This window comes from Anolis carolinensis, chromosome 3, assembly GCF_035594765.1.
Source record: "Anolis carolinensis isolate JA03-04 chromosome 3, rAnoCar3.1.pri, whole genome shotgun sequence".
Taxonomy (NCBI): domain Eukaryota; kingdom Metazoa; phylum Chordata; class Lepidosauria; order Squamata; family Dactyloidae; genus Anolis; species Anolis carolinensis.
This window is the reverse complement of record NC_085843.1, coordinates 189,337,601-189,363,971: the sequence shown is the minus strand read 5'-3', so window position 1 is coordinate 189,363,971 and position 26,371 is coordinate 189,337,601. Positions and strand designations below refer to the sequence as shown.

Genomic DNA, 26,371 nt, shown 5'->3' with positions numbered 1-26,371 from the left:
GCAATTATATATGAGGCAATGGACCTGGATTTTCTGCTATATGAAACAATCTCGCCTATGAACAGTTTTACATCATGTATTCATTTAGGATTCTGTTCAATCATGTATTTCATTCTCAATAAATGTGGCAATGACTTGAGAATGCAAGAATTCTATTCACTCAGTTGAACCTGGTATAGCTGTGGTTACTGAGTATAAGCTCATGTGGAGTATTAGCAAGTGTAAAGTGCAACTCATGAATGAAATTGGTCTGTTGAAGAAAATCTTATTGCTTACCCACACAGGCAAGCTTTACCCCATGGTAGGTATTGGTATTGTTGTCTTACTAAAGATAGTTTGTTATCTTTGCCTTGTCATTCTTATTTTTTTTAGTGAAACAAAGGTATTAAAAGTATATTTGAGAAAGGGCTGTGTTGATTGACATGTATAAAATAACAAATTCAGTACTAAATGCGTCCTTTTAAATATCTGAATGACATGTCACAATTAAATGCTTTCTGCTGGTCAAATGTACCATGGGGTATTGGTTTATTACTGAGGCTTGTTGTTCAACAGCTTTTGCATTTAACTGACCAAGACCTTATTTCCCATAAAGGGACTTGGAAGCATTTTTCTCTAGTGATCTAATTCTTCACACAGGACTCTGAAGGCTGTAACAGCTACTGCCTTGTGTTTCTGCTTAGCTCCCTAAAATACACATTGAAAAGAGGAATTCTGGAAGTATGTGTATGTTTGCTCATATGAATACTAGCGAATAGGGGAGGCAGTACAAATTCTAATATATCTACAGGGAGGTTTCTCTGTTCGCTGGAAGAAGGCAGATGGTGGGTTTGCCGCTGAATAGAATCCAAACTGAAAATACTGAGGGCCTCATCTGGACTGAATTTCTTTCCTCTTCTTTTTCTCAGGACTCCTATAAGAACAATGTCAATTTTTTATGAATGAAAGTGGAGAGGCAAGACAGAATTGACTGTGTTTGTCATTCACTGGCAATGACAGAGATGATTAGGGAGGTCAGTGAACTCCTTTACAGCCTTGAACATGTGGTCACTCTATTCAGCAGCCACAGAATAGATGCTGGGATGAAAAAGCTCTTGCAATTTGCATTTGTATTCAGATAAAGATATTACTTTGTACGATTGGTGAATGTCAAGTAGTACCAACTGTGTTGTGACACAGCAGACAGACAGAAATAGCAGTGGCCCATTTTAAGAAGAGCGTAAGATGTCATATCCCAATCACCCACCACCTATTTTTAATTTCCTAGTATAGGAAGATCCCATTGCCTTGTGATTCAAGGGGTATTTTTCTTTCCCCATATTACGTTTTTGGAACCTGATGAGGTACTTGAAATAGTTAGTTTGGGATAAAAGCATTTGTAATGTGCAAGACCAGTAAGATGTAGCAATTTGATGGCTCAAATCCCTCCTCAGTCATGGAAATCCACTGGATAAATTTGGGCAGATCATAATCTCTCAGCCTCAAAGGAAGGCAAAGACAATCCCCCACTGACCAAACCCTGTCAAGAAGACCCCATTATAGGTTTGCCGGAAATCAGAAACAATTTGAAGGCACGCAACAATAACAAAATGTGTGCAAAAAAGTAGGTACTATTTGTAGGAGAGGATGGGGAAGCTCTATGTGTATTCACTCGTAATGACATGCTTACAACCACTTTCTTATTTAAAGTGGGATGATTTTGTAGTTATGATAGGAACTTGACAGTTATGTAACATACTGTTGTGTGATGAACATTTGGTGTCTGTTTATAACAGTGATGCCTCTGATAATGGCTGACCATTGAACATTTCAGCTAGTTGGGAAGCCAGTGCTTTTACAGGTTCATAGCTTGGCTTCTGTGAATAGGGAGAGTTGTCAGTTTGTCTTGCTGTCAGTAGTCCTGGTTCTTTAACGAGAAATGGGACCCCTTGAGATCATCAGTTGTTGTCTCCTACAAATGTTAACCCTTTGTGACCCAGTAACTCAGTCCAAAAAAAGGTACTGAAGACTTTATCTTGCACTTTTCTCACTCTTACAGTGTCTTTGCTCCCCTGTTCTTGGGAGATAAGAATACTGTGTCCATTCAGACACACTCACTGAGTAAAAAGACTTTTGAAAAGAATGGGAGAAATTGGAGATTTTAAGGAAAGCTTTTATTCTAATAAAATAAACTGTTTGGAAAATCCTATCTTTTTACATGAAGGCACCTTCCTGGAGGTCTTGCTCAAAAAGTACAGTGGGTCCTTGTTATCCACTAGGGTTTGGTTCCAGAATCCCCCATGAGTATCAAAATCTGTGTAAGTCAATTCCCATTATATCCAATAGTTTAGTAAAAACTGCAAAATCAAAATTTTTGTATTTTAGGGGAAGAGATATTTTCAACCAGCAGTTGAATGCATGGGTGCAAAATCTGTGGACATGATGGGCAGACTATGCACAAAGCAGTCTAGGTCAGGAGTTTTCAAACTTTTAAAGCAGACTGTTGGGGGGGGGCGGACTATAGTGTGAAAAAAGCATGAACAGATTCCTATGTAATTCACATATCTTATTTGTAGTTCAAAAAACCATGAAAGTACAATTCAATATTTAAAATAAAGAACAATTTTAACTAACAAAAACTTACCAGTATTTCAGTAGAAAGTGTGAACCTGCTTTTGGCTGATGAGATTGTCAGGTAGGATTGTTGTTGCTTTGTGCCCTCAAGCTGTTTCAGACTTAGTGAAACCCTAAGTCTAATGTTTAGGGCAAGGGCTGGATAAAGGACCTTGGGGGCCGCATCTGGGCCATGGGCCTTAGTTTGCAGACCCCTGGCCTAGGTAATATTCAGCTGAGGTTCAAAAGCAACATGGTACTAAATCTGCCTAGATAAACATTTCCTATTCTGCTCACAATGTAAATAGATCTCTAGGGTTAGATATTCATGGGACCAAGCTCCCTATGTGAGGTAGAACACTCCAGTCCTTTGTCTCACCTTGTTTCTTTCTATGTTGTGTGGCATCCTGAAGTTTGTTTATAACCTCTCGTTGGAATCATTTGGAAGAATTATCATTCCATCCGAGCTTGTCATTCTTATTGGACAGTTGTCTCTTGTGATTTCTCTGTTACTCTTGTGCTATGCTGACCCCAATAAGAGGATCTAATATTCATCTGCATTGAAATTCAAAAAGATGGTCATAACATTATATTGATAAAAATGTAAGTGTTCATCATGACAGTTCTCTTTGACAAATCCTTAAGGAAGCTATGTTTATGCAGTCCAAGAAACCAAGTTTTATTTCTAGCAATTAAATAAATCACTCAATATCTGATTCAGGATTAAATACCCCCCAAATCCTTTGAATTGCAGCAAAGTTAGCTCTTGATATTATAGGGCTGCTGGGAAAATTCACACACCCACACCACTATAAAGATTAAATTATGTCAGGACAGAAAAACTTAGGGAATTGTATCAAATCTTATATAATCAAATGTTTTTGTGATCAGATTCTGTGAGCCCTGAGTGACTCCACAGGTCTACTGGTTTTAAGACAGAATGTGATCAAAGCCTTCTTTGGTAGCTTATTGTATATCCCCATGTATAAGTCAAGAAATTTAAGTAAAAAATCGACCCAAAAACCTGGGTCAATTTATACATTGGGTCAATGTTAGTATTATGACTTAGCTCCTATCAAACAGCAAAAAAAAAAAAAAAAGTAACCATGATCTTCTCTGAGTAGAATAGCAAAAGGCAAGACTTTGGTCTGTCCTAAGAGCACCAACTCCCTCCACTCTCTCCACCACTTCTGGTCTTTTTGAATGCCTGGGTGTCAAAATGATGACAGTGGCTGTGGCTCTTTTGGGCTTCCCTTAAAGCAGTGGTTCTCAACCTGGGGATCTCCAGATGTTTTGGCCTTCAGCTCCCAGAAATCCTAACAGCTGGTAAACTGGCTGGGATTTCTCGGAGTTGTAGGCCAAAATACCTGGGGATGCACAGGTTGGGAACCTCTGCCTTAAAGGAATGCTGAGAGAGTAGAGGGAGTGGTGCCTGTTTAATTTTATCCAGGGATGGACTACATTCTTACCTTCTGCCATTTTATTCAGAGAAATTGGGGTTTCCTTTTTTGATAAGAGTTGATACCATACTTTTATTTTTAAAAATGAAGTTCTTTATCTGAGTAGAGTGGCAAAAGTGTTGGTGCTTTCCCTTTTTGGGAGAATAACCTTTGATTTATCCACAGGTCATATCAGAATCCATAATTTGGACCACAAAACCTACCTTTGAATTGTGCATGATGTCAACTGGTATGCAAGCAGATTGTAATTTCAGCAATCTGTCAGTTATCATACAGGTTACATTGTCATGAATCCTGTCAAATTGAAATGGCAAAAATTAGCTCCACCCCAAATACAAAACCTATGGTAGTATATGTGATGCCCCATGGGCCTCGGAGTTCTGACCCCAGCGCCATCATGGATCAAGATGATGAAAACATGGGTTTTTGCCGTCTCAGCAGGAGACGGAGCCATTCCAGATGCCTGTTGTGGACAATTCTTGCCAAGAACTCATTAAAACAAACCTTGAACCAGTTCTTCCCAGCGCTTCTCCCCCCTTTGCGAGAAGGGAGTTCTATCAGGCAAGCCGTTTCCAAAGGGAACAAACGAGGAGAAGCGCGAGATTAGCAGCCAGACAGGACGTTAATTAGCTAGTTTCCCCTGGGAGCTTTCAGGGAGGAAACGCATCTGGACGAAGATGTGTTTCGCTTCTTTTTCCCTTGGGAAAGGAAGCTCTGGACACCTGCTCTGCAGGAAGATTAAAGTTCTTTAAAAGTTCCCCGCACTGGTGAATCCATTGCGGAGTCAACAGATCAGCTTAAGGATTAACTTCGGTTCCAGCCAAGTGTGGACTGTGTTTGAGTCTGCAACCTCCAGTTCCTTCGTGCCTTGCCTTGCCGTGTTTCATGACCTATCTCGCCGTGTTTTCCAGCCTTGCATCTTGTACCAAGTATCCAGTCTTGTCTCCAGCTCCCTGCCTTGGACTTACGTTAACTTCAGTAAAACTCCTGGACACTTTCCCCACTCTAACTGCTTGGAAGTGGAGTGTGTTTCAGTTCTGGGATTATAACTTTGGACTCTAATATTATATACTGGACAATATATTTCTGGACTATATTTGACCTTCCCAGAAAGGTCTATTGTTGGACTACATTTTCTACTTGTTTTTATCCTACTATAATATTTCCTTAATAAAGATATTAGATTGTTATTGGCCTCCGTGTGTCGGTTCTTAGTGCTCCGCTGCCAGGGCGTGACAGTATAGGAACTGTGAGTGTTGATTGCAAAGAAGCAGAGTGTTGATATGTTCACCTGAAGAATTTGTGTCTAAATGTGGTGTTTCCCTCTTGTCCCTTTTACATTTTGTGCCATATATTTTGTATTTTGGGCAGGAACTGTGTTATTTTCATTGGCCTTTAGAAGCCATTCCAAGAAACTTGTCAACTGAAGAGCAAAATAAAAATTCTTCCAGTATATTTGAATGAAATAAATTATGTTAGTGTCATGACGCTATGCTAAAGTTTCAAGCCTACCTCGGAAATCTAGCACTGCAAAGGAAAGTAATCCTAATTGAGAAGTGCATTTTGAATATTACAAACAACAAATAGGCCATCATCTACTGTTTTAGGGTGCAGAATGAGATTGTTTCAGTTAATATTATAGATGTCTGATGGTTTCCTTCACACAGACTGAGGAATAAGATCAGAAATACTTCAATGATATGTTTCCAGGTGGTGAAATGGACTTGTACATGTTCTCAGGGAAGCGTATATATGATAAAAGTTCCCAAATGTGTGGAGGAGGCAGATTCTGTGTATATGTACTTCGATCATCTTCCAAATTTCTGTTGAGTGTATAGGATAATCACCTCTCTACTTGCTATGTGGAGAGTATGAAGACAATATCACATTAGAGTTCTAAACAGAGATTCATCTTTTCCTATCCCCCTGCAGAATTCTGGGAAATGTAGTTTTGGGAAGCCAAGGTCTTCTCTGAGTGAGAATTCCAAAGGCTCTGCCCTAAACTACATTCCCCAGAATTCTACAGGAGCAACCTAGGCGATAGGGAAACATAGACCTGTGCTTTAGAACTCTAATGTGATATTGTCCTGAGTAAATACAGCTTAGTGCCTTGGCCACACCTCTTTAATTAATAGGGATAGGCCTTTAAACACCTAGTAATGATAACAGAAGCTAGATGTTGAGAGGTAGTATGGCTTTGAGTATCATTTATGGTGGGAAAGGGAGGTGGCTGTAAAAATATCTTATTTTTCTCCCTTACAAAAATGTCTAGCCAGGTCAGGAGACAGGATACTTGATTAGATGGCCAGGGCCGTAGCCAGAAAAAAAAATTCGGGGGGGGGGGGAGTTGAAATTTGGGGGGGGGGGGGTTAACCCCTAGCACACACCCCTCCCCGCTACAAACCTGTCAATATCTGTTTGAGATAGTGCCTGGAGGGGCTCTTAATGTTTTGTGTCTGATAGACTTAGCATGGGGATTTGGTTAACCAGTTAAAATTCATGAGTAAACCAGGTTTTTTTTATAACCTGAAAAATTTCGGGGGGGGGGTGAACCCCTAAAACCGCCCCCTCACTACAGGCCTGTAGATGGCCCTTGTCTAGTAGGATGCTCTTGTCTTAGAAAGGTTTCAAATAAAAAAGAATATATACCTTTCCAAAGCTGAAGGTGGCTTACAATATCTATAAAACAGATACTGCTTGTATGAATTCTCATTTTGGAAATTATTAGATTATCTTGCCTAACGTTACCTTGATATGTTTCTTGGGAGGAAGTGCAGTTAAAACAAGTGAAAGAGCAAACAAACTAGGCATTCAGATAAAAGCATTGTGAAATTCAAGTTTGTAGAGGACCACCTGAAATTCATTTTCAAAAGGTTAAAAACAGGACAAACAGCTGCTAACCTCCTAAATGTCTTTCCATAGCCACCCCAATGCACAGCACAAATCTAGGCAGTGATTTTTAGCATTTTCTCTCCTTTCTGGTCTGAAAATCTTTGGATCATAGCTAGACATTTCATATGGCTGATAGCAGGAGAATGTTCACCTTCAGAGTTTACAGGAGGAAGACACAGTATTCTGCTTGCCTAGATCCATCTGAAATCCATCCCCCCTTGCTGACCTAACCATTGCTTCAAAGAACACCTTGTACCTCCCGGGTGGATTTTTCCTAACGAAAACAAAGTTGTGTGATATCCACTTATTGGTTATCCCTTTAAGATGTGATACCTTTGGAGAGAAACTCCAGAGCATGTAATATATTATGCAAGCTTTCAAGTTTTCAATGGCTTCTTCATTAGGAAAAGATGTTAAGAAATTATAGAGGAGAAAAATGATAGAGTAACAGGGTGTTGTCAGTTAAGATAGTATTGAGGGATTTCAATGAAGACAAAGAACACTTCTCATATTGCCCTTGTGAGAACTAGGAACAAAGAGCAATAACAGGTACCATTCAACTCCATTACCAACAGAAAAGTAACTCCACTTGAGATGCAGCTGTTTTTTGAGATCCAGCTAATGTTCCTTGGTTCATACCTACTCTTCAGGGCTTTTTGCAGTCTTGTAGGGCTTTTATATTGTGCTGTTGTTTTACTTTTTCTACAGCTGATAGCTAGCTTAGTTTGAACAGTAAAGGCTTAGCATTCAGTGCAGCCTGTAAATCTCTTGGTGTTTTTGAAATTACTTGACCACATCAGAAGATGCCATTAGGGTGTCATGACCAGAGGTTTATCAGACGGCTGCTGCTGAAGGCTTGGAAAAGGTTAATACAATCTTCATCCCCAAGGAATGCATCTGTGATGATCTGTACAGGTTTGCTGAAATGAACAGCAGCTAAAAACTCTGTATAAGAGAGGGGTCAGGAAGAGCTAGCTCTTTGGTAGCAGATAATGTCGTACTTTAGTACTTGTGTTTTGGACCTTGGCTGTTATCCCTGGATTAGACCCTTGGACCCTAACCTTGTTCTTGCAATCCTGTTTCAAACTCTGACACTCCTGTAACCTTGTCTTGGACCTTCCTGAATTGAATCTTGGACTAAATTTCTGGCACTAATTTATGGACTTGGGTTTCGGTTTGACCCATGAGTATCAGGCTTGACTTTGGAACTCTGACTACGATTTGTACTCTTGAATTCTGGAACATTATTCAAAGGACCTCATCACAGAGAGGTCCTTAACCCAGGGGACAGTAGGGGAATCTGTCCAGCAAATCTGTTTGACAGTGGGGGAAACCAGTGTTAAGAGCCCCTCATCACCCCCTTCCCTATGACACAGGGAAAACCATTGTGTACGGATTCCCCCTTGCACTGTCCTTGACTTAGGTAATGAGAACATACATCGCCACCAGTGTTCTCTGGGCTCCATCCTACGACACTGCGAGGATGGAACCCCTACAGAAGGAGCCCTTCATCATGTAGGTGAAGTAGGATGGGACAAAAGCCTTACCGTTTTTCCCCAAAAATAAGACAGTGTCTTATATTAATTTTTGCTCCCAAAGATGCTCTAGGTCTTATTTTCAGGGGATGTCTTATTTTTCCATGAAGAAGAATTCACATTTATTGTTGAACAAAAAAAATGAACATTTATTATATACTGTACAGTAGTTGTCATCACAAACCAACATAACCAGACAAACTGAATCCTATCAAGAATTTCTTGTTACTACCATTATTTCCATGTACAACACTCTGGTACATACATTTACCGATCCTGCATGCTCTGGTGTTCTGTTCGGCGGGCATGCTTCCAAACAAAAACTTTCCTAGGTCTTACTTTCAGGGGAGGCCTTATATTTAGCAAGTCAGCAAAACCTCTACTAGGTCTTATTTTCTGGGGATGTCTTGTTTTAGGGGAAACAGGGTATATGCTGAGGTTGTTTGTGAAGTCATGGCATCTGATTTTTGGACTTGGCTACTGCTTGTTCTTGCTCCTGAACTGGCTCTTGGCATTAATTGGAATTTTGACCTTTACTTGTGTTACCCCAGTGTATTAGTGTCTTGTTAGCCATACCTTTGAGAAACTCAAGATTTCAGTTCTCCATTTAAGTAAATCTGATCTTGGTTCATCCTGTGTTTCTTTGATTAAACTCTGTATGGGTTATCCGGTGAGAGTTAGAACATAACAGAGGGACAGTAAAGTCTTTTGCTCAGCAAACCCCTTCTAAGACATTGCAGTTACATGTTTGAAATCATTCTGTGTCCCTATATAGCTTACCAATATTGTTTGGATTTCATAGATTTATTCTGTGAGCATACCTTTGATTGCCAGTTCTGTCAGGCTGGGCACCTTAATTCAAACACCCTTCCCAGAATTCTTTCCAGAGTTTTTCTGTGCTCTGACGGATATGTCCTATAGTTTAGCATTAGCTTAGTTAGGGTCCGTGCTGCTCTTTCGTGTTGCTTGAGTACAGGTCTGTTCCTATGCACCTTTGGGGTTTTCCCTGCGGAAAATGTCTAAGATTGTATTGCTTTAATACCAGTAGTACTATATTCTGGTCATATGATGTATTAGTTTAGCACTCTTTTAAGTCTCTGGATGTAATGTTGCCTGAGTAGTATTTTAAGATGCAATTCTTAGTTTTATAAATATAATGGAGACTGTAAATAGATTCAGACGTACATGACAACAGAGGCGTTAAACAGTAAATTTGATATTCATGACAAGTCACCCTCATAACCTTTGTCTTTAGTCACCAGGAAGGCTTTGTGTTATCAAAAGTAAACAAGAAGTCTGAGATATGAGAAGAGCAAAGCCTTAGGTAAACTTGGCAGTTAAATGTGAAAGGTAATCCAAACTAGGGGAGGGGTGAAACTAACCAAGCTGTTTTGCCATGCTATATGATGTGTCCCCAAAGCCCTCCAAAATCAAGAGCTTGTTTGGTAAGGGTCATATCAAGCTCTTGATATATCAAGAAGCAGATTGTGGTGGCCTCTTGCCTAAGATACAAGTGTTTGCACACCTGGAACAAAGATATAGAGACACACACCCCACAGAGGATCACCTAACAATCCAAGATTGGATCACTTTTCCTAATAAAGGCTGTTTTGTTTTGCTTTTCTGAAATAAAAGACAACCTATTGCTATGGCCATGGTAAAATACATTTCCATTTTCACTTATTTTTTACGGCATATGAAAGAGTCTCAGGACTAACAAACACACCCATAATATGTCTCTCTCAGGGTCTTTCCACACAGCCATATAACCCAGAATATCAAGGCAGAAAATTCTACAATATCTGTTTTGAACTGGGTTATCTGAGTCCATGCTGCCATATATTCCAGTTCAAAGCAGAAAATGTGAGGTTTTATTCAGCTGTGTGGAAAGGGGCTCTTCTCTCTTTCTCTCTCTCTCTCTCTCTCTCTCTCTTAATTTCACAGAATGACTTGCTAAACTCAACCAGCACCAAGAGAGGAAAAATAGGAGTGACTGAGGAATTGTATGTTATTTTCATTTACCCCACCCATTTGCCACCATCTTCTGCATAATCATCGTCTCATATTATGAACATTGCAGCATTATTCATGTCTGTCCAAAAGGAAGTTTAGTTGAACTTACATCAGAATTCTTTGCATGTGTACTTTACCTAAATCAACTCTAACTACTCAGTAGTATTTTATTTTGGTAAATGTGAATACAATTGCAGCAAGAATCTCTCAGTTTTTCACCTTTATCAAATTGCTGATTAGCCCTTAACTTTATAATGTTGTTTACTGTTGTCTACCTTCAAGTCATTTCCAATGTATGGCAACCATAAGGTGAGCCTCTCATGAAGTTTTCTGAGGCTAAGAATATGTGGGGTGTTGTGTGGTTTCCAGGCTATAAGGCCATGTTCTAGCAGCATTTTCTCCTGACATTTTGCCTTCATCTGTGGCTGGCATCTTCAGAGGATCTGATCAGATCAGATCCTCTGAAGATGCCAGCCACAGATGCAGGTAAAATGTCAGGAGAAAATTATGTTGAAACAGCCGTACAGCCTGGAAGCCACATAACACCCCAGTGATTCCAGACATGGAAGCCCTAGACAATACATTAAGAATATGAGACTTGTCCCAGACCACTCTGTGCATTTTCATGGCCAGACAGGAATTTTAACACTGTTCTGTAGCAGCGTAATCCAATGCTTAAATCACTATGCCACCTTGCTGGCTTGTTATTTACATACAGCCATATCTTCAAACGGAATTTTCCTGAAAATATCCAACAAATGAACTTTCTGGATAGCAACGATGTTAGAGTATATTGGACACTAAGCTCACTTCATTTTTGTGTATAAGAAAATGGGTCATTTCTGCAAAGCTGATCTAACCTCTGGTCAGCCACTAGCCTACTCAATGTGTATTTAGGCTTATTTGCGTTGGCAGGGTCTTTTATGTTTTAAAAATTATTTATACACTCAATTTTTTTTAAAAAAAGAACAGAATTAGCCTGAACTCTGTTTTTGCTGCTACTTGCTTCTTGGGGCTGCTGCCCAGACACAGCCTTATCCATGCAATAATTCTCAGTGGGTTTTCAACAGGCATGGAGAAACTGCTCCAAGAGAGATGACACAAACGCCATTTCAAAGTCAACTTTCTTGCAGCCATAGCTACTGTTTTCATTCGCTGAAAGGTGTAGACCTCACTTTTCACTAAACAATGACAAAATAATTTTTGAACTTCAAATGTCATTTACGTATTGAGTTTTTTAAAGGACTAGAGACTCCTTAACCCCTACCCTTCATATTTTTTTCCTTGTTCAGGCTAAGCCAACTGACCTAAACCAATTTTTCCCAGTTAAGGCTAATCAAGAGTAGATATATTTCACCCTCCTTTTTGTACCTTGGCATCAAACTTCAAATCCCAGGAATGCTATATTTTTATAGTGTGAAAGGATCCCAGAACATTAATGGAGTAGGAGGGGGCAGAGGTGAGAAGAATCAGCTTGCAGTTCTTACTCTTTCACATGGTTGATGTCTACTTATTGGTTTTGTTAAAGTGTGTTGGAAAATAAAAAATGTAGTTGTGTAAGTTATTAAATAGGGACCGCAGCTGCCTCTCAGACAACAATACTGATCTGGATTGGGTGTAACAATGTCTTCATAAAGTATATTTACCTCAAAAAGGCAATTTGCTGACCTCTCCCCCGCTAAGTTGTGGAATTGACACTGGCAACCTGATGCCACAGGCAGGAGGGAAGGGGGGGGAAACGGAGGAAAGCGTCCTTAATAGTGGGGACACAACCTACCCTGGCATGATTCATCTTCAGGGATAGCCAGTCTTACCACGACGTTTCCCCACTTTCATCCACTTCTTATCACACTCTTCAGTCAGGAGTCAAGGAGTCTCTCCGTCCTCTCATGCTTGTGTTATGGATTTGCACAGCTACTAGAAATTGCTGTGCATTGTGAGAAGACCTCCAGAGGACTCCATTACGCCAGCGTAAGAAGACAGTGGGAAAACAGAGAAAATTTAGTGTGGGATAAGGTCCTGAACCAGCTGAAGTATCAAATGCCATTGAATGTTCTTAGGGATGCATCTGTGGTATATTAACCTATGTACATATTCCCGCACATTGTCAATAACAGCATAGTTGTCTTGGTAAAAATTCTGCAAGATAAAAAGCCAAAATTTTGATATATGCAGTAAATCAAGGCATTTTCCAGTTTTGAAATTTTGTAGAATAAAATACTCCCAGATTATGTTGAAGCATTTCCATTTTCAGAGAATGCCTTTAAAAAAGTCTTTCTAAAAAGGTTTTGGACCGATTTGCTGCATGGCGTCACAGAATGTATAGAAAATTAATGTGATACGAAGCCCCGCTTCCAAAGCAGAGAAGACTGCCAGATAAGTTTTTTCACATAAGAATCCAGCTTCCCGCCTCAAATGTTTTGATTTTTTATGCAATCCAGGTGATCTTGCTTTTTAACTGTTAAGATGAAATACCGTAAACGTGGAAGTTAGTTATTATGAGATAACAAATGGACGTCAATAGAATGTCAATGTTTCTAAATCAGTGCCACAAATGAGGCTTTAGTACTGCACTCACTCTAGTCTCTTGAACTGTTACAGTCCCCTGCAAGGAAACACTGGCGATACAAAAAGACCACTGAGTACTTCTCTTAGGTCACCAAGTTCTTAGGAAGGATTTCTTGGTTTGGCTCTCCATAAACAGATCATTATTCCATTTCTTTTTGATACTGAAGAGTGCTGAAAATATGAAACCTCTCAAGAATGTTTGCTTCCTTTTCAAAGCTTTAGTGGCTTCTGGTCTTGCTGTGTTCAGGGCATAGTTTCCAGCTTACATCACAAGGCAGAGGTTTGATGTAGCAATAATTTGGCATTATCAGGTCACTCTTTAGAGAAATCCACACTGCTAAATGTTTTTAAAAGCTAAGAAAAACTTTGGATTAGGTTTGGGACTTTTTTTGGTTATTTTAAAAATATTTATAATATGTTTGTAGTATACTTTCCTGTGCTTAACTGTTCTCAGGAATTGAAAGAAAAAATTGCTTGGCCATGGCTTCACTTTCTCCATGGCTCTACTTTGAAGTTTAATATACAGGCCACATCAACCATCTCTTTTGCTTAATTTGGAGATCAGAAGGGAAGATTGTGAGAAAGTGTTTTCACTTGCATACTTGAGTTTTGCCTAAGTTCTGGGCTAGAGGCAACAGGAAAATGCAGAATGTCAGCTTCTGTTGTACTGTCACTGTAATATTTCCATCCTGCTGGGTATCATATTGTATTAACTCTTGAATCTGAAGTCTAAGGTAGAAAAAGTGTTGATGCCCATTTCAGGGGGTATTGTTAAGTCAAAGCTGAGCTGCTTCCTTGGCAGTCCCCATGCCACAGAGGAAAGAAGCCAGCCAAGCCATAACTTGGATTTGGAAAATACTGCCATGATTTGCATAGAAATAGAATGCTGTGGCATTCTAGTGAATTTGGTCGTACTGCGTGTCTTCAGTTAGCACACAAAGGAGGAGCCCTGGTACATTACGTACTCTCAAACAAGAGTCCCTAAAGCTTCCTCAGAAAGCAATAAATGCTGAAGGAATAGAGGTAACAGTTGTGGGGGGGGGGGGGGGTGTTTGTCTTTCTTCTAAAGCCTGGAGTTTCCTCTTTTGAAAAACTGTCCCACTCTGACTTGTATACATCTTGAAAAACAATGATTTAAAAATGTTAGTCTTTCCAACTAGCACTGCCATTGGCAGACTTGTAGCCTGTTTTGCAAAAAGCAAGGAAATTCAAGGAAAACATTGTAGGGTAAAAAGGAAGGCCCTGTGGCTGGCGTCTTTGTCTACAGTTTGTAAGAACCAAAATGAAATTTTAATTTTAAGAGCCCTCAACCCTTTTCACGTGTACTCTTCTTGTTGAGCCAGATGTCACCCATATTTGTTTTATTTTTCCCCTGCTTCAATATAGTACATTGATCTCTGTTGCAATTAGTTTTGTTAGTTTTACCCCAGCTTCTCAGTCTGTTAAGGGCATTTAAAATTCTGTTTTTCTCCTCTGGAGCTACTTCTTCCTCTAGTTTGGCACTATTGTTAAATTGGATAAGCATTTTGTTATTGATTAACCATGCCTCTCAAATTCTTTCAGACCTCAGTAAGAAGTTATTTGCAGAAGTGAACAGAGATACCACTAATATTTGGATGTCACCTAGTTTTGAATTCTCCCCTTAAGTGAAACAGTTTGTGAATGACAGTTCTCCAAACAAGGCTTAATGCTGGTCAAGTTACTGAGGATAAATCCCAAGAAAATGGAGGCTTTATTTGGGACATTTACCAGTTGTGGATGAGGTTGCATTCCCCCATAGCAGCAAACTGGAAATGTTTGCTCTCATTACCCCCACCCTAGGTCTCATCCATGTGCCAAAGTCCTCATTGCTGTTGTGTGCCTTAAAGTCATTTCTCACTTACAACAATCCTAAGCCAAACCTGTCACTGAGTTCTCTTGGCAGCCTTTGTCTTCTTCTAAAGCTGAGAGAGTGTAACTTACTTCCATGGTTCTACACCACACTGCCTCTCTAAAAACACCATATCACCTAGTTTAAAAACAAAACAAAAAACACCCAATCCAGGTTGTTTCCCATTCTCCGTTTCCTCTTCCCAAACTGAAAACCACTGCAAATTGTAGTATTGCTCCCTGAATCCTCCATAGACTTTAAAAAAAACTTACCAGGATCTCCCAAAACTGCCCATAATTTAAAAGGGTTGATTGGGTTTACCCCAATTAGCCCAAAATTACACCAGATATACATTGGGGGGGGGGGGGAATCTTTTTACAACTTGCAAAGGCCTTCCTCTCATTCATTTTTGGTGTGCACTATAATGGAAGTTGACTGAATGTGAGTTTTATTTCTTTTTAAGAAAAGGAAACAATTTCATCTTTCCTGAAGAGAAGCTAGCATGAAGTGTTATGCTTTCTTGAGTAAAGAACATAGCTAGGATATTAAAGTTTTTTTAATGATATGAGAAAATACTGCCTTGAAATTAACCAATGTTGATTTTTACCAGCAGTATTGGAGACTGCTTTGAAACTAGGGTGGTTGTAGTTGGAATAACAATTAACACGAATGGAACATAATCCCAGCAGGAAACTAGTTTTTGAATAGAATGCCTGACTCTTCTTCCTCCCTTCCCTCTTTGGACCTACATATTGTCACTGTAGTAAGGGCACAATCCTCTTTTAATTAAGCAGCATGGCAAGACTTAGTTCATGGATGCTATTTGGTTTGTTATCTTGAGATTGTTCATTTTCGGTGTGGGGTATGAATGTTTAGGACTGTGGACTCCTACTCTGCTTTTGCACCTTGTAGTTCTTCTGTATTTTGATCTTTACTTCTTTCTTAAGATATTAGCTCTCAATTGTCTGGCTCAGTCTAAGAGACTGGAAGTGGGATCAGATGGAATAAGGTTAGAGAACCTGTAGAATTCAGCACTCACAGTGGAAGAATAGCAAGGGTTAACTGTAAGATACTATTGTAGAAGTCCCAGCGTTGAGCTTTTAAAACAGTGCATCTCTCTTTTCTTTCTCTTGTGTACATTTTGCACATATTGTGATTAAAATTTACTAATGAGCATATTTACTAAGAGTGGCCTAGCTGGGGTCGGAGCTCCAAATGGTGTCTATGATATTCATTTTATCATAGAATCATAGAGCTGGAAGAGACCACGTGGGCCATCTAGTCCACCCTCCTGCCATGCAGGAAAAGCACAATATGACAGATGGCCATCCAGCCTGTGTTCCACTGCTGAGCAGCTCTTACACTCAGGAAGTTCTTCCTAATGTTCAGCTAGAATCTTCTTTTCCCATAATTTGAACTCATTGCTCCAAGTCCTAGTTTCCAGGGCAGCAGAAAACAAACCTGCTCCCTCTTCATTATGACACCCTTTCACTGATACATGGCTATCATGTCTCCTCTCAACCTTTTCTTCTGCAGGCTAAACATATCCAGCTCTTTAAGATGTCCCTCATAAGGATTAATGGCCTCCAGACCTTTGATAGTTTTAGTTGCCCTCCTCTGGACACCTTCCAACTTGTCAATATCTCTTTTAAGGAGTTTCATTTTATCAGGAACAACAAACTTTAATGTTTGCAGTATTTACTTCTGAATTAAAGGGGCTAAGTTCAGTTACTAACCCTTACAAGAAGGGATATCCTGAATCAGTGGGATTGATGGATAATGAGTTTCCATCTAGCAATTGCCAAGACTCTGCTTACTTTTGCTTTTAAGTCTTCTTGGTTAAGTACAGCATTATATCTTTAGTGTGACTGAAACAATAGTAAAAACAAGCACTTTTGCCTATAATTCCTGTTTGTATAATGTTCTTTCTCATTAGGACTATTGCAAACAAGAGAGGCAAGACTTCAGAGTAGTGCTCAGATATTAAAATTCATTATGATAATGACTTTCAGTGATAAAATAGCCCTGATTTCCATGGCAAAATCTGAAACAGTTCATTTCAGTTCTGTTCAGACATTTAGGGCTCTTCTCTGTGGCTACTGAGTCTGCATTGGGAAGGGGACATGGCATTTGTGCCAGCATTTTGCACCTCTAGCACGTGCACATTCCTTTGCATGTTCATGCACACGGCAGGCATGTGAAGGAATGTATGCATACACTGCATATGAAGCAGTCCCCACAACCTTCCCTGCTCTATAGAAGTTCGGTGGGTGCATCTGAAATGGGATGTTGATAATACTGTCCGTGTAACATTTTTAAAAAATCTTATGTGCATCAATGGTGCATAATCCATAACATATATTGACTTCATCCTGTTTTTTTTTAATGCTAGTGCTAATTGTAGTGAACTGAACATCTGTTCCCTACCTTTAATTTGGACTATTCTACCAGCCTCTCATATTGCTGCTGCGCTCCATCCCTGCCTCTTCAATAGTATAGGGGTTTCCCCTCTCTGTTCTGGAGCAGAGGTGGCAAGGATGAGATGGGAGGAGTACAAATACAATGTGGGCTGGAAGTGAACCAGTTAATGCTATAATTGTGTGATTTGGCTCATGGATTTTTGTGTGACACAATTGTTGCAGGAGCTAGATTGAATGAAAACAACAGATTTTTAAAATCACCAATTGTAACAGCCATCTTTTAAAAGAATAACCTTGTTAAACGGAATTCTGGATTCAATTTAAATCATAATTAATCATTTCAAACATATGGCAACCCTAAGACAAGCCTATCACAGTTTTATTGGCAAGATGTATTCACAGGGGGTTGCTCTTGCCTTCTGAGGCTGAGAGAGTATGACTAGTCCAACATCACCTAGTGAGTTTCTATGACTGAAGCAAGGATTCATATCCTGTTTGCCAAAGCTGTAATCTAATGTCCAAACCCCTATATCCCGCTAGCTCTCAAGAACATATATAGCCTGATTGATAGAATATCATAAACCATTCAGGGTTTTTTTTAGAATTTTTGTATGGAACTTTTAAATAATAACTATCATGCTAGAAAGAAGAATGGAAAAATACTGTAAAAGGAAGAGCATAACTGTACATTATTGTCTCTAGCCCAAAGCATGGGAAGTCACTACAATGGGATGGGTGAGAGGAGGGAACAGCATAATCAGGTCCAACCACTGTATAGATGTTAAGGAATATTGCATTTCTGTATGTATATATACCTGTGTATAGATTTTTATTGTTGTTCTTTTTGATAAATATGCATATTTTTTTTAAAAAATCATAAACCGGTGTATATATATACATATATGTATAAGTTTATATATGTACTTGCACACACACTTAAAAAACTGGTTTATGATCTGTCAATGCAGAACTGAATTTTTTTCTTTGTAAGAGGGGAAATGCTAGGCAGGAGGAACTGAGTTCTGAGGTTATGCTCTATAAACGACACAATAAATCAAGAATTTATTGTAAGGGCTTCTTCCTCCTGGGTCTAGGAACTTCCCAAGAAAAGGCATCTCTTGCAATAGAATTTAAAGAAAGTAATCAAATACTTCCTTTGTTGATAAGAGTTAATACTGTACCTCACCTTTCATATGTATATATAAAAAAAGAGGGAGCATCCTCTTCCCTGAGTGGAGTAGGGAATGCCTGGGTGGGGAAATGATGGTAGCAGCAGTGGTGGCCAGGGGACAGCAACCCCCGAGGCAACACTAGCAATTTTCCCTCTTCACAGAATAACCCTCGACTTGTCCATAGATCATACCAAAATCCATAAATTTGCCCCCAAACCTGTCCTCAACCTATACATGAGGTTAACTTATATACAAATATATATGGAATTTCTTAGTTAGGCTGTAGGAAGCAGCTTTTGTGCTTCTAATTACCGTTTGTTGTAATTATTTCAAAAAATGAAATTCTTTGGGGACGATGTTATAGGGTTCTAGAATTTGTGAAAATAGCCATGGTTACCTAATCATGAGAGAAAACCAATTTTACATGCACAGGAATAATCTTCATTATTGATTTACATATTCCACAGTTCAGCACTGATATAAAGTCAGATTCCTGGTAGAGAAGGGAGCAGAAAAATTGAATGGTGGAACACTCATGAAAAGCATTTGCAAATGTGGCGAGTGGGAGTGTTATAAGCTTTTTGCCCAGGAAAGAAGGTAGCAGAGAGTAAGAAAAGCAGAAGACTCCCTTTCTGCTTCCAAAGAAAAAGGAGGTTGTAGAAAGCCCCTGGGAACAGTCAGGAGAGATGGAATTAAGCAGTGCATCTATCTCTCCACTCAGCTAAAGGCCATATTGTGATTATATTTTCATACACGTGTTTCTGGTGTTGCTGTATATCACAGTAGTATATTCTTGATGGTCAATAACTTGATGATATCTTTTTCAATACACTTCTCTCTCACAGGTTATTTAAGGAGCAAAACTGACTTCCTTGAAGAATTGGTGGTTGGAAGTGGCGACACCCTTGAACTCCTGTGTAATGGTCCAGGGTCATCTGTGTCTGTCTTCTGGTATAAAGATGGGATTGGAATTTCGCCTACAAATCGAACTCATATTGACCAAAAATTGTTGAGGATTATCAATGTGTCCTATGATGATTCTGGCCTGTATAGTTGTAAGCCAAGGCACTCTATTGAAATGCTCAGGAACTTCACAGTACAGGTGACAGGTGAGTGGAATAATATTTTATTATTTATTTATTTATTTATTTATTACAACATTTATGTCCCGCCCTTCTCACCCGAGAGGGGACTCAGGGCGGCTTATAATAAACACACATATAAAAATTATACAATACACTATAAATCAGATTAAAAATTATTAACTTACATCAACATTCATAAAAACATTCTAAAATACAAATGGACGTGTATTATCCCTTTGCTTTTCACCAGAACAAAATGGTCTTAATTCAGCCTTGACTAATGCATTTTTCCAGATTTGCCTGTGGTCCTAACCTGGGTTAAATTAATGTATGACTGTCTTGACAGAAGGCTAAAATTCAGTAGCCTTTCCTCCTTCTTATTGCCAGTAAAATTCAAGAGAAATAAAAGTTGGTTTTTTTTTCACTCAGATTCTGGAAATGTGTTCTGTAAAACAGTAAGAGGGCCAGAAAGTTGCTTGGAATTCAAGGCAATGTGACATATGTATGATTCTGACTATATTTTCTATTATTGTGCATCGTTTATAGCAGAGGTCCCCAAACTTTTTAAACTGGGGGCCAGTTTACTGTCCCTCAGACAGTTGGAGGGCCGGACTATAGTTTTTTTAAAAACTATGAACAAATTGATATGCACACTGCACATATCTTATGAGCCTGCTTTTGGCTAATAAGATGGTCAATGTCCGGTTCCATATTTGATCCCCCAGGCAGGAATCAGCCAGGCCTTGAAGCTGCACGGCTTTTCAGTATTAATCAAGGTGGTCAACTGAAACATTCACACTGGCCTCTAACAGAGAAGAGTTTTTTTCTCCCACCCTGGACCTTCCACAGATATATAAACCTCCCTTGCCTAGTTTCCAACAGACCTCACAGCCTCAAAGAAATTTAGCAATGTGTTTCCTTTAGGAATACTACTGTATGACTGCTATTACAACAACAGCAACAACAACAACAACAACAACAAATACTAATAATAGTATTTTAAATGTATGATAAAGCTCAACTCAGTATTTCTCTTTCTTCAGAGGCCCCTTCCACACAGCCCTATATCCCAGAATATCAAGGCAGAAAATCCCACATTATCTGAGTGTGGACTCAGATAACCCAGTTCAAAGCAGATATTGTGGGATTTTCTGCCTTGATATTTTGGGATATAGGGCTGTGTGGAAGGGCCTGTAATATGTGAAGAAAGGTGACTTAGGCCCCTTCCACACAGCTGTATAAAATCCCACATTATTTGCTTTGAACTGGGTTATATGCCAGTGTGGACCCAGATAACCCAGTTCAAAGCAGATATTGTGGATTATCTGCCTTGATATTGTGGGTCACATGGCTATGTGGAAGGGCCCTTGGTGTCTAAATGCATTGCACAATTATACCAGAGTGATGTCACTTTACCTGCCTTGGTTACATCCTATGAAACACTGGGATCTATAATTTGGTTTATAACCTTTGCCTGGACACCTCCACTGTGACAATATACTGCATTTCCTGGATTGACTTACTAGAATAAGCTTTGTTTAGCCCAGACTGGGAAAGATGCCTGTGGCTTTTGTGGCTTTCCCCCAAAAGTTTGATTTCATATTATTTTGTTTTATCCTATTTTCCCTTGCAAATTTTTATATTAATTTTCAACTTTTAATTTCCTCTTAATCTATTGCAGTGTGGGAGGAGAATTGTATAATTATGTTATACAACCAATTTTAAATTACTTTATAGCAATTTTGACATGCTAAATGCCCCTAGCTGATTCCTGTCTGATATGGGTTGAAATTCTGTGTTCTTCTTGAATTGGAAGGCTTTTAGTGATTGTTAAGAAAGGTTGTTGTGAGTTTTCCGGGCTGTTTGGCCATGCTCCAGAAGCATTCTCCCCTGACATTTCGCCCACATCTATGGCAGGCATCCTCAGCCTCTGAGGATGCCTGCTATAGATGTGGGTGAAATGTCAGGACATAATGCTTCTGGAGCATGGCCAAACAGCCCAGAAAACTCACAGCAGCCCAGTGATCCCAGCCATGAAAGCCTTCAAAAACAATGTTTGTCTTGATGACTGAAACAGCGGGCGGGGGAGGGACTTTAGGAGCCCGCTCGCCGGTCTCCTTTTCCTCTCCTTTCTTCCTTGTCTTCCAAAGCAGCGGGCAGAGGAGGGCCCGCTCTATTCCTCTCCTGCCTTCTCTTCCAAAGCGATGGTGGAGGCTGCTTCGGGAGAAGAGGAAGGAAGGCGAGGAAAAGGAGGAGAGTGAGCAGGTCCTAAAGTCCCTCCTGCGCTCGCCCACTGCCAAGCCAGCAGAAGCAGTATCGCTTAAGAAGAAGCAGTAGCAGCAGCAGCCTTCTTCCTCTTGGCTGTTCCTCCCTCCCGCCCAGGGTAGGCCGCGGGCCTGATAGATGGCCTCAGGGGGCCTCATGTGGCCCGCGGGCCTTAGTTTGGGGACCCCTGGTTTACAGTGTGTTTAGAAAATAAAACTTTCTTCTACCTGTAAACCCTTATAATATTAGTTTTCACTTCTGATACCAGCCTGCCTTTGAGAAGTTGGTGGTTGTCACAGAGAGCTGAAACCAGTTGCTATTCCCAAATATACTGGACTTGTAGAGTTATTAGAACGTACAGAAACACAGTCCCATTTATTCAGTAGAATAAATATAGCTGGGATTAGCAAATGTATTCAGCCCACATTTGTCATTATGTATGTCAGAATTTTCAATTGTATGTATACAACTTTTTTGAAAGACTTGAGGATTACCTCACATAGCCATATATTAACCCCATGTTTTTATAACATTATGCTCTTTCTCTAATGTCTAATCAGCACTCAACCAGGAAATCAACCAAGAGTAGGAATGCAGGAATGTCTCAGGTCGTAGATTGATTCCTTTTTAAAGTCTTAAATTATACAAACTGTGCACTGATCTGGATTAAAGTTTGCAAAGTTTAAACCCCGGGAAGTAGAAACAATGGATTCATTGGACATATAAGGTCTGCAAAATATGTATAATACAGAAAGCCGTGTGTACTGTACAGTGCGTATTACCAAGAGCCTAGAGACAGCTTGGTTCCTGACATCAAACCAACCCAGTTATAAACAAAATATGAGAATAGCAACCAAATTGGAATTATAACAAACTCTTAGTGGGTGTCATGGTACAGAGAATGCCTTATGCAATTCCCCGGCTGAGGCAATCTGATAAAAGACAGCCTAGAGCAGAGTGGACCTGGTGTCATGTCACCTTTGAAGAGAAGACTGGTTGTTTAATTAAACCAAGTACAATCACCTCTCTCTTTGTTTTGCTTGAACTAGATATGTCAGCTGATAGGCTAGGAAAGATAGAAAACAAGCTGAGAGGAGGTAGAAATCAAACTGCCTTGCAGCTTTGATTGTATCAAGAACATCATTAATAAGAGCTACTGTTATAAGATAATAGTTTTGCTGATGGAACTAGATCTTTGCTCTCAACTAAACTATGATAAATAGACATATTTCCCATTTTTATAGATACAGAAATCGATGCAACTAGTTTTAGTAGTATCCATGGATATTGACTTATTAGAATCATAGTTCCCAGTTGGAGTCAGCTGAGACATAGACAAGCTCTAATGTTATGTTTAGCCCAGGCATGGGAAAACTTCGGCTCTCTAGTGTTTTGGACTTCAACTCCCAGAAAGCCCAGCCAGCTCACTGCCTATTGGGAAATTTTGGGAGTTGAAGATCAAAATACCTGGAAGGGCCAAAAATTATCCATGCCTGGTTTAACCTCGTGGCACTGCCGTGTACTCATGATAGCGCATGTTAAACTATTGTATTAAGTAGAGCTGAACTTTGTTACTAGTAATTTCCAATTCCCTTTCTCCACAAAAGATCAAAAAGTGCTGAGTCAGTAGGTTGATAAGGAGCTGAATTTTATATAGGCCCTGGTGTGCTAAGCTTTGTTGCTGCAAATTTTTAAAGCCCTCAAAAAATAAAAACATTATCATAACCACAGCAGATAAAATAAATCTTAAATAAAAGAACAATATAATGATATCATCTTGACTAGAGATATGTCAAGACTCCCAATACTTTTTGCAAGTAAAACTAGGTTATTTGTTCTGAGCTATTTAATGTGTGATAACACTTCAGATCATAGAGCATGCTTTTATGAATACAATGATTTTTCAAGGGAGCAGATCTGTACTAGTCAGTAATACGTATCTATGAGTTAGTAACAAGAGATGTCTAGTCCCCAAAAGTTTTGGGATAACTCCAAATCATAATTCTGTGTAAAAGTATACCTTCTGGCTCATCTGGGCAGAGGCGATTGTCAGGATGTAAACATTATAAATGTAATATAAATTTACCTATAATAAGCTTTTGGACTGCTTGAAATTACGTCTCTCCATCTTAAGAAGAATCAGCTCTATGAAATAAAATCATGTCTGTTTGTGACGGGGTGTCCCAATGCCAAGCTTGCGTCACACACCCTATTTTCATGTTTGCATTTATCATTGTGGGGAAAATCATACATTAAATAGAACGACACAAAATAACTTTATATTTGCTTTTGTATATGTGTGTGTGTGCATATTTATTATATATACAAAATATAAGATTGGTTAGAGTTTATCTGGGGGTGTGGAAGTCCTAAATACCTTTAGGTATTAGATGCTATTTTTCAAGCGAAACAGAATCAGCCCTGTTTAGTACCTGGATGGGAGACCACCAGTGATGACCAGGTGCTTTAGGCTGTATTTCAGAGAAAGGAACTAGTAAAAAGATCTCTGACTATTCCTTGCCTAAAAACACACTATGAAATTCACGGGGTTGCCATCAGTCAACAGATTGCTTAAAGGTACATACATTCATAGACAGGGATATATAAATTGAAGTACACTATCTGAGTTCTGTTTTGAATTTTCATGTGAATAGAAATTGAAAGTGGCAAAAGCATCAGCCTAATATGTGGTCTTACCTGCTAGATAGACTGGAGCGTAAGCTGCATTTTTACCGTTGTTCAACTTAGAACAGCAGTAATTTCAGTTATATATTTACCCAGCTCAAGCTAACCAGAACTGAAGGCAGACATTAAAAGTATAGAGGTAAAAGGTCATGAATTGAACTGCTTACTACTGTTGCTACTTGAGATCATATTGAACTCTTTTCTATGTATGGTAGACTGACTTTTCTGTATTATAGTAGTTCTGTGACAGCTTTTATTTTTGAGTATCTCACATAGCACTTTTGTGATACTTAAGGTCCCAGCCTTGCATGGGGAATGGCCCTCACCATTTCCACAGGATTGGCTCTGCCCATATAGCAGGTAGCCTTTAAATGTCACAACATTGCTTTGAGTCCACTGAGGAAAAAGCTCCCACTACTGCAAAATACAAAGGGTTTTCTGCTACCTACTAGGCATGCAAAATAGGACCAATTTTAATGTAGTCTCCATTTTGTAAACTCCAGTAGTGCCAATGGAGGCTTTTAAAATGTACAGTGAGGGTTTTCAGGGGAGGAGATGTCTAAACCCACTTCCATACATCCTTTGATCACACTCCCATATTCTCCATGCACCACGGCAGGGCTTTGGAAGATTGCTGCAAAGTGAAAGGGAGAGTATTAGGACAGTTTGGGAAGGAATGAGAGAAATGGTATAAGGCACAGAAGCACATACGATTTTATCATATGTTTTCATTTGTGCGTTTTCGGTATTTGATGTTATTGTACGTATGCTTGTTTTGTATTTGTAAGCCGCCCCGAGTCCCTGCGGGGAGATGGAGGCAGGGTACAAGAATAAAATAATAATAATAATAATAATAATAATAATAATAATAATAATTATTATTATTATTATTATTATTATTATTATTATTACTAAAAGCAAGGAATTGAGAAGAAAAAGCTCCAGTCCTGCCTATTACTGGCCTGTGGCACAGGGATTGAAAAATGCTTCCCCCACATCACAACTAATCTACACTCATCATCATTGGAGTAATCTAAATAAAACAAGCATTTCCCAGTTTCTTTCTTCTGGTGAGATAAATGTCATTCCTTCAGATTCAAAAGTGAAATGAATTGCTGACTGTCCAAATGACTCAGTCTTGGAGTATGTATGGGAAGGGAAATACAATGGGAAGATAAGCACAGTGTACTAAACAAACAGGTAGTCACTGGGGCTCAGTCAAACATGAATAATATGGATAGAGACCATGTCAGGCACAAAAGGTCCTGGATTAATCATTCCTTGGATGGCTGCTGAAATCAGAGTGAGCTCAATATCTCAATGCTCAATATCAGAGTGAGCATGTGTCTTGGAGATTTTTATTTTTAAAAAAATAAAGACCCTGATTTAGGCTGGAAGTGAACTACACTCAGGAGGAGCATCTGCTAACTGGAGTGCTATTTCAGATGTCTCTGCTAAGAGTGAAATCCAGTCCTGGGTTTAAATTTTGATTTGGTTGTGTTTTCTTTTGAATTTATTATAAACCTCTTTAAACACTCAGTTGGAAGAAAGGCTGAGTTTTACATTTGAATTTAAGGCTTTAGCTGTAAACATGCTAACTAAAAGTGAAACTCAACTTCTAAATAAAAATGTTTTGTGACACCCATTGAAACAGCCATAACCTTAAGCACCCATTGTTCATCCGGACCAATGAAATATGTGCAGTGTGCATAGGAGTTTCTTCATTTTTTTTTTTCAATTAGTTCACACAAACCCTCTCCGCCCATTTACCACTGGCCTGGCCCATCCGTCACATTTTAAAACACAATGTGTCA

At 39.3% G+C, this 26,371-nt stretch overlaps 1 protein-coding gene across 9 annotated transcripts in view; it reads left to right on the top strand.

Annotated features, from left to right (window-relative positions):
• fgfr3 (fibroblast growth factor receptor 3) overlaps positions 1–26,371 on the top strand; it is a 69,974-nt gene that overhangs the window by 6,397 nt on the left and 37,206 nt on the right. For all 9 annotated transcript variants that reach the window (XM_062975988.1, XM_062975989.1, XM_062975987.1 and 6 more), the window contains exon 3: positions 19,368–19,631. In XM_062975988.1, coding sequence (XP_062832058.1) covers positions 19,368–19,631 — 264 coding nt within the window. The remainder of the gene's footprint in view (positions 1–19,367; positions 19,632–26,371) is intronic.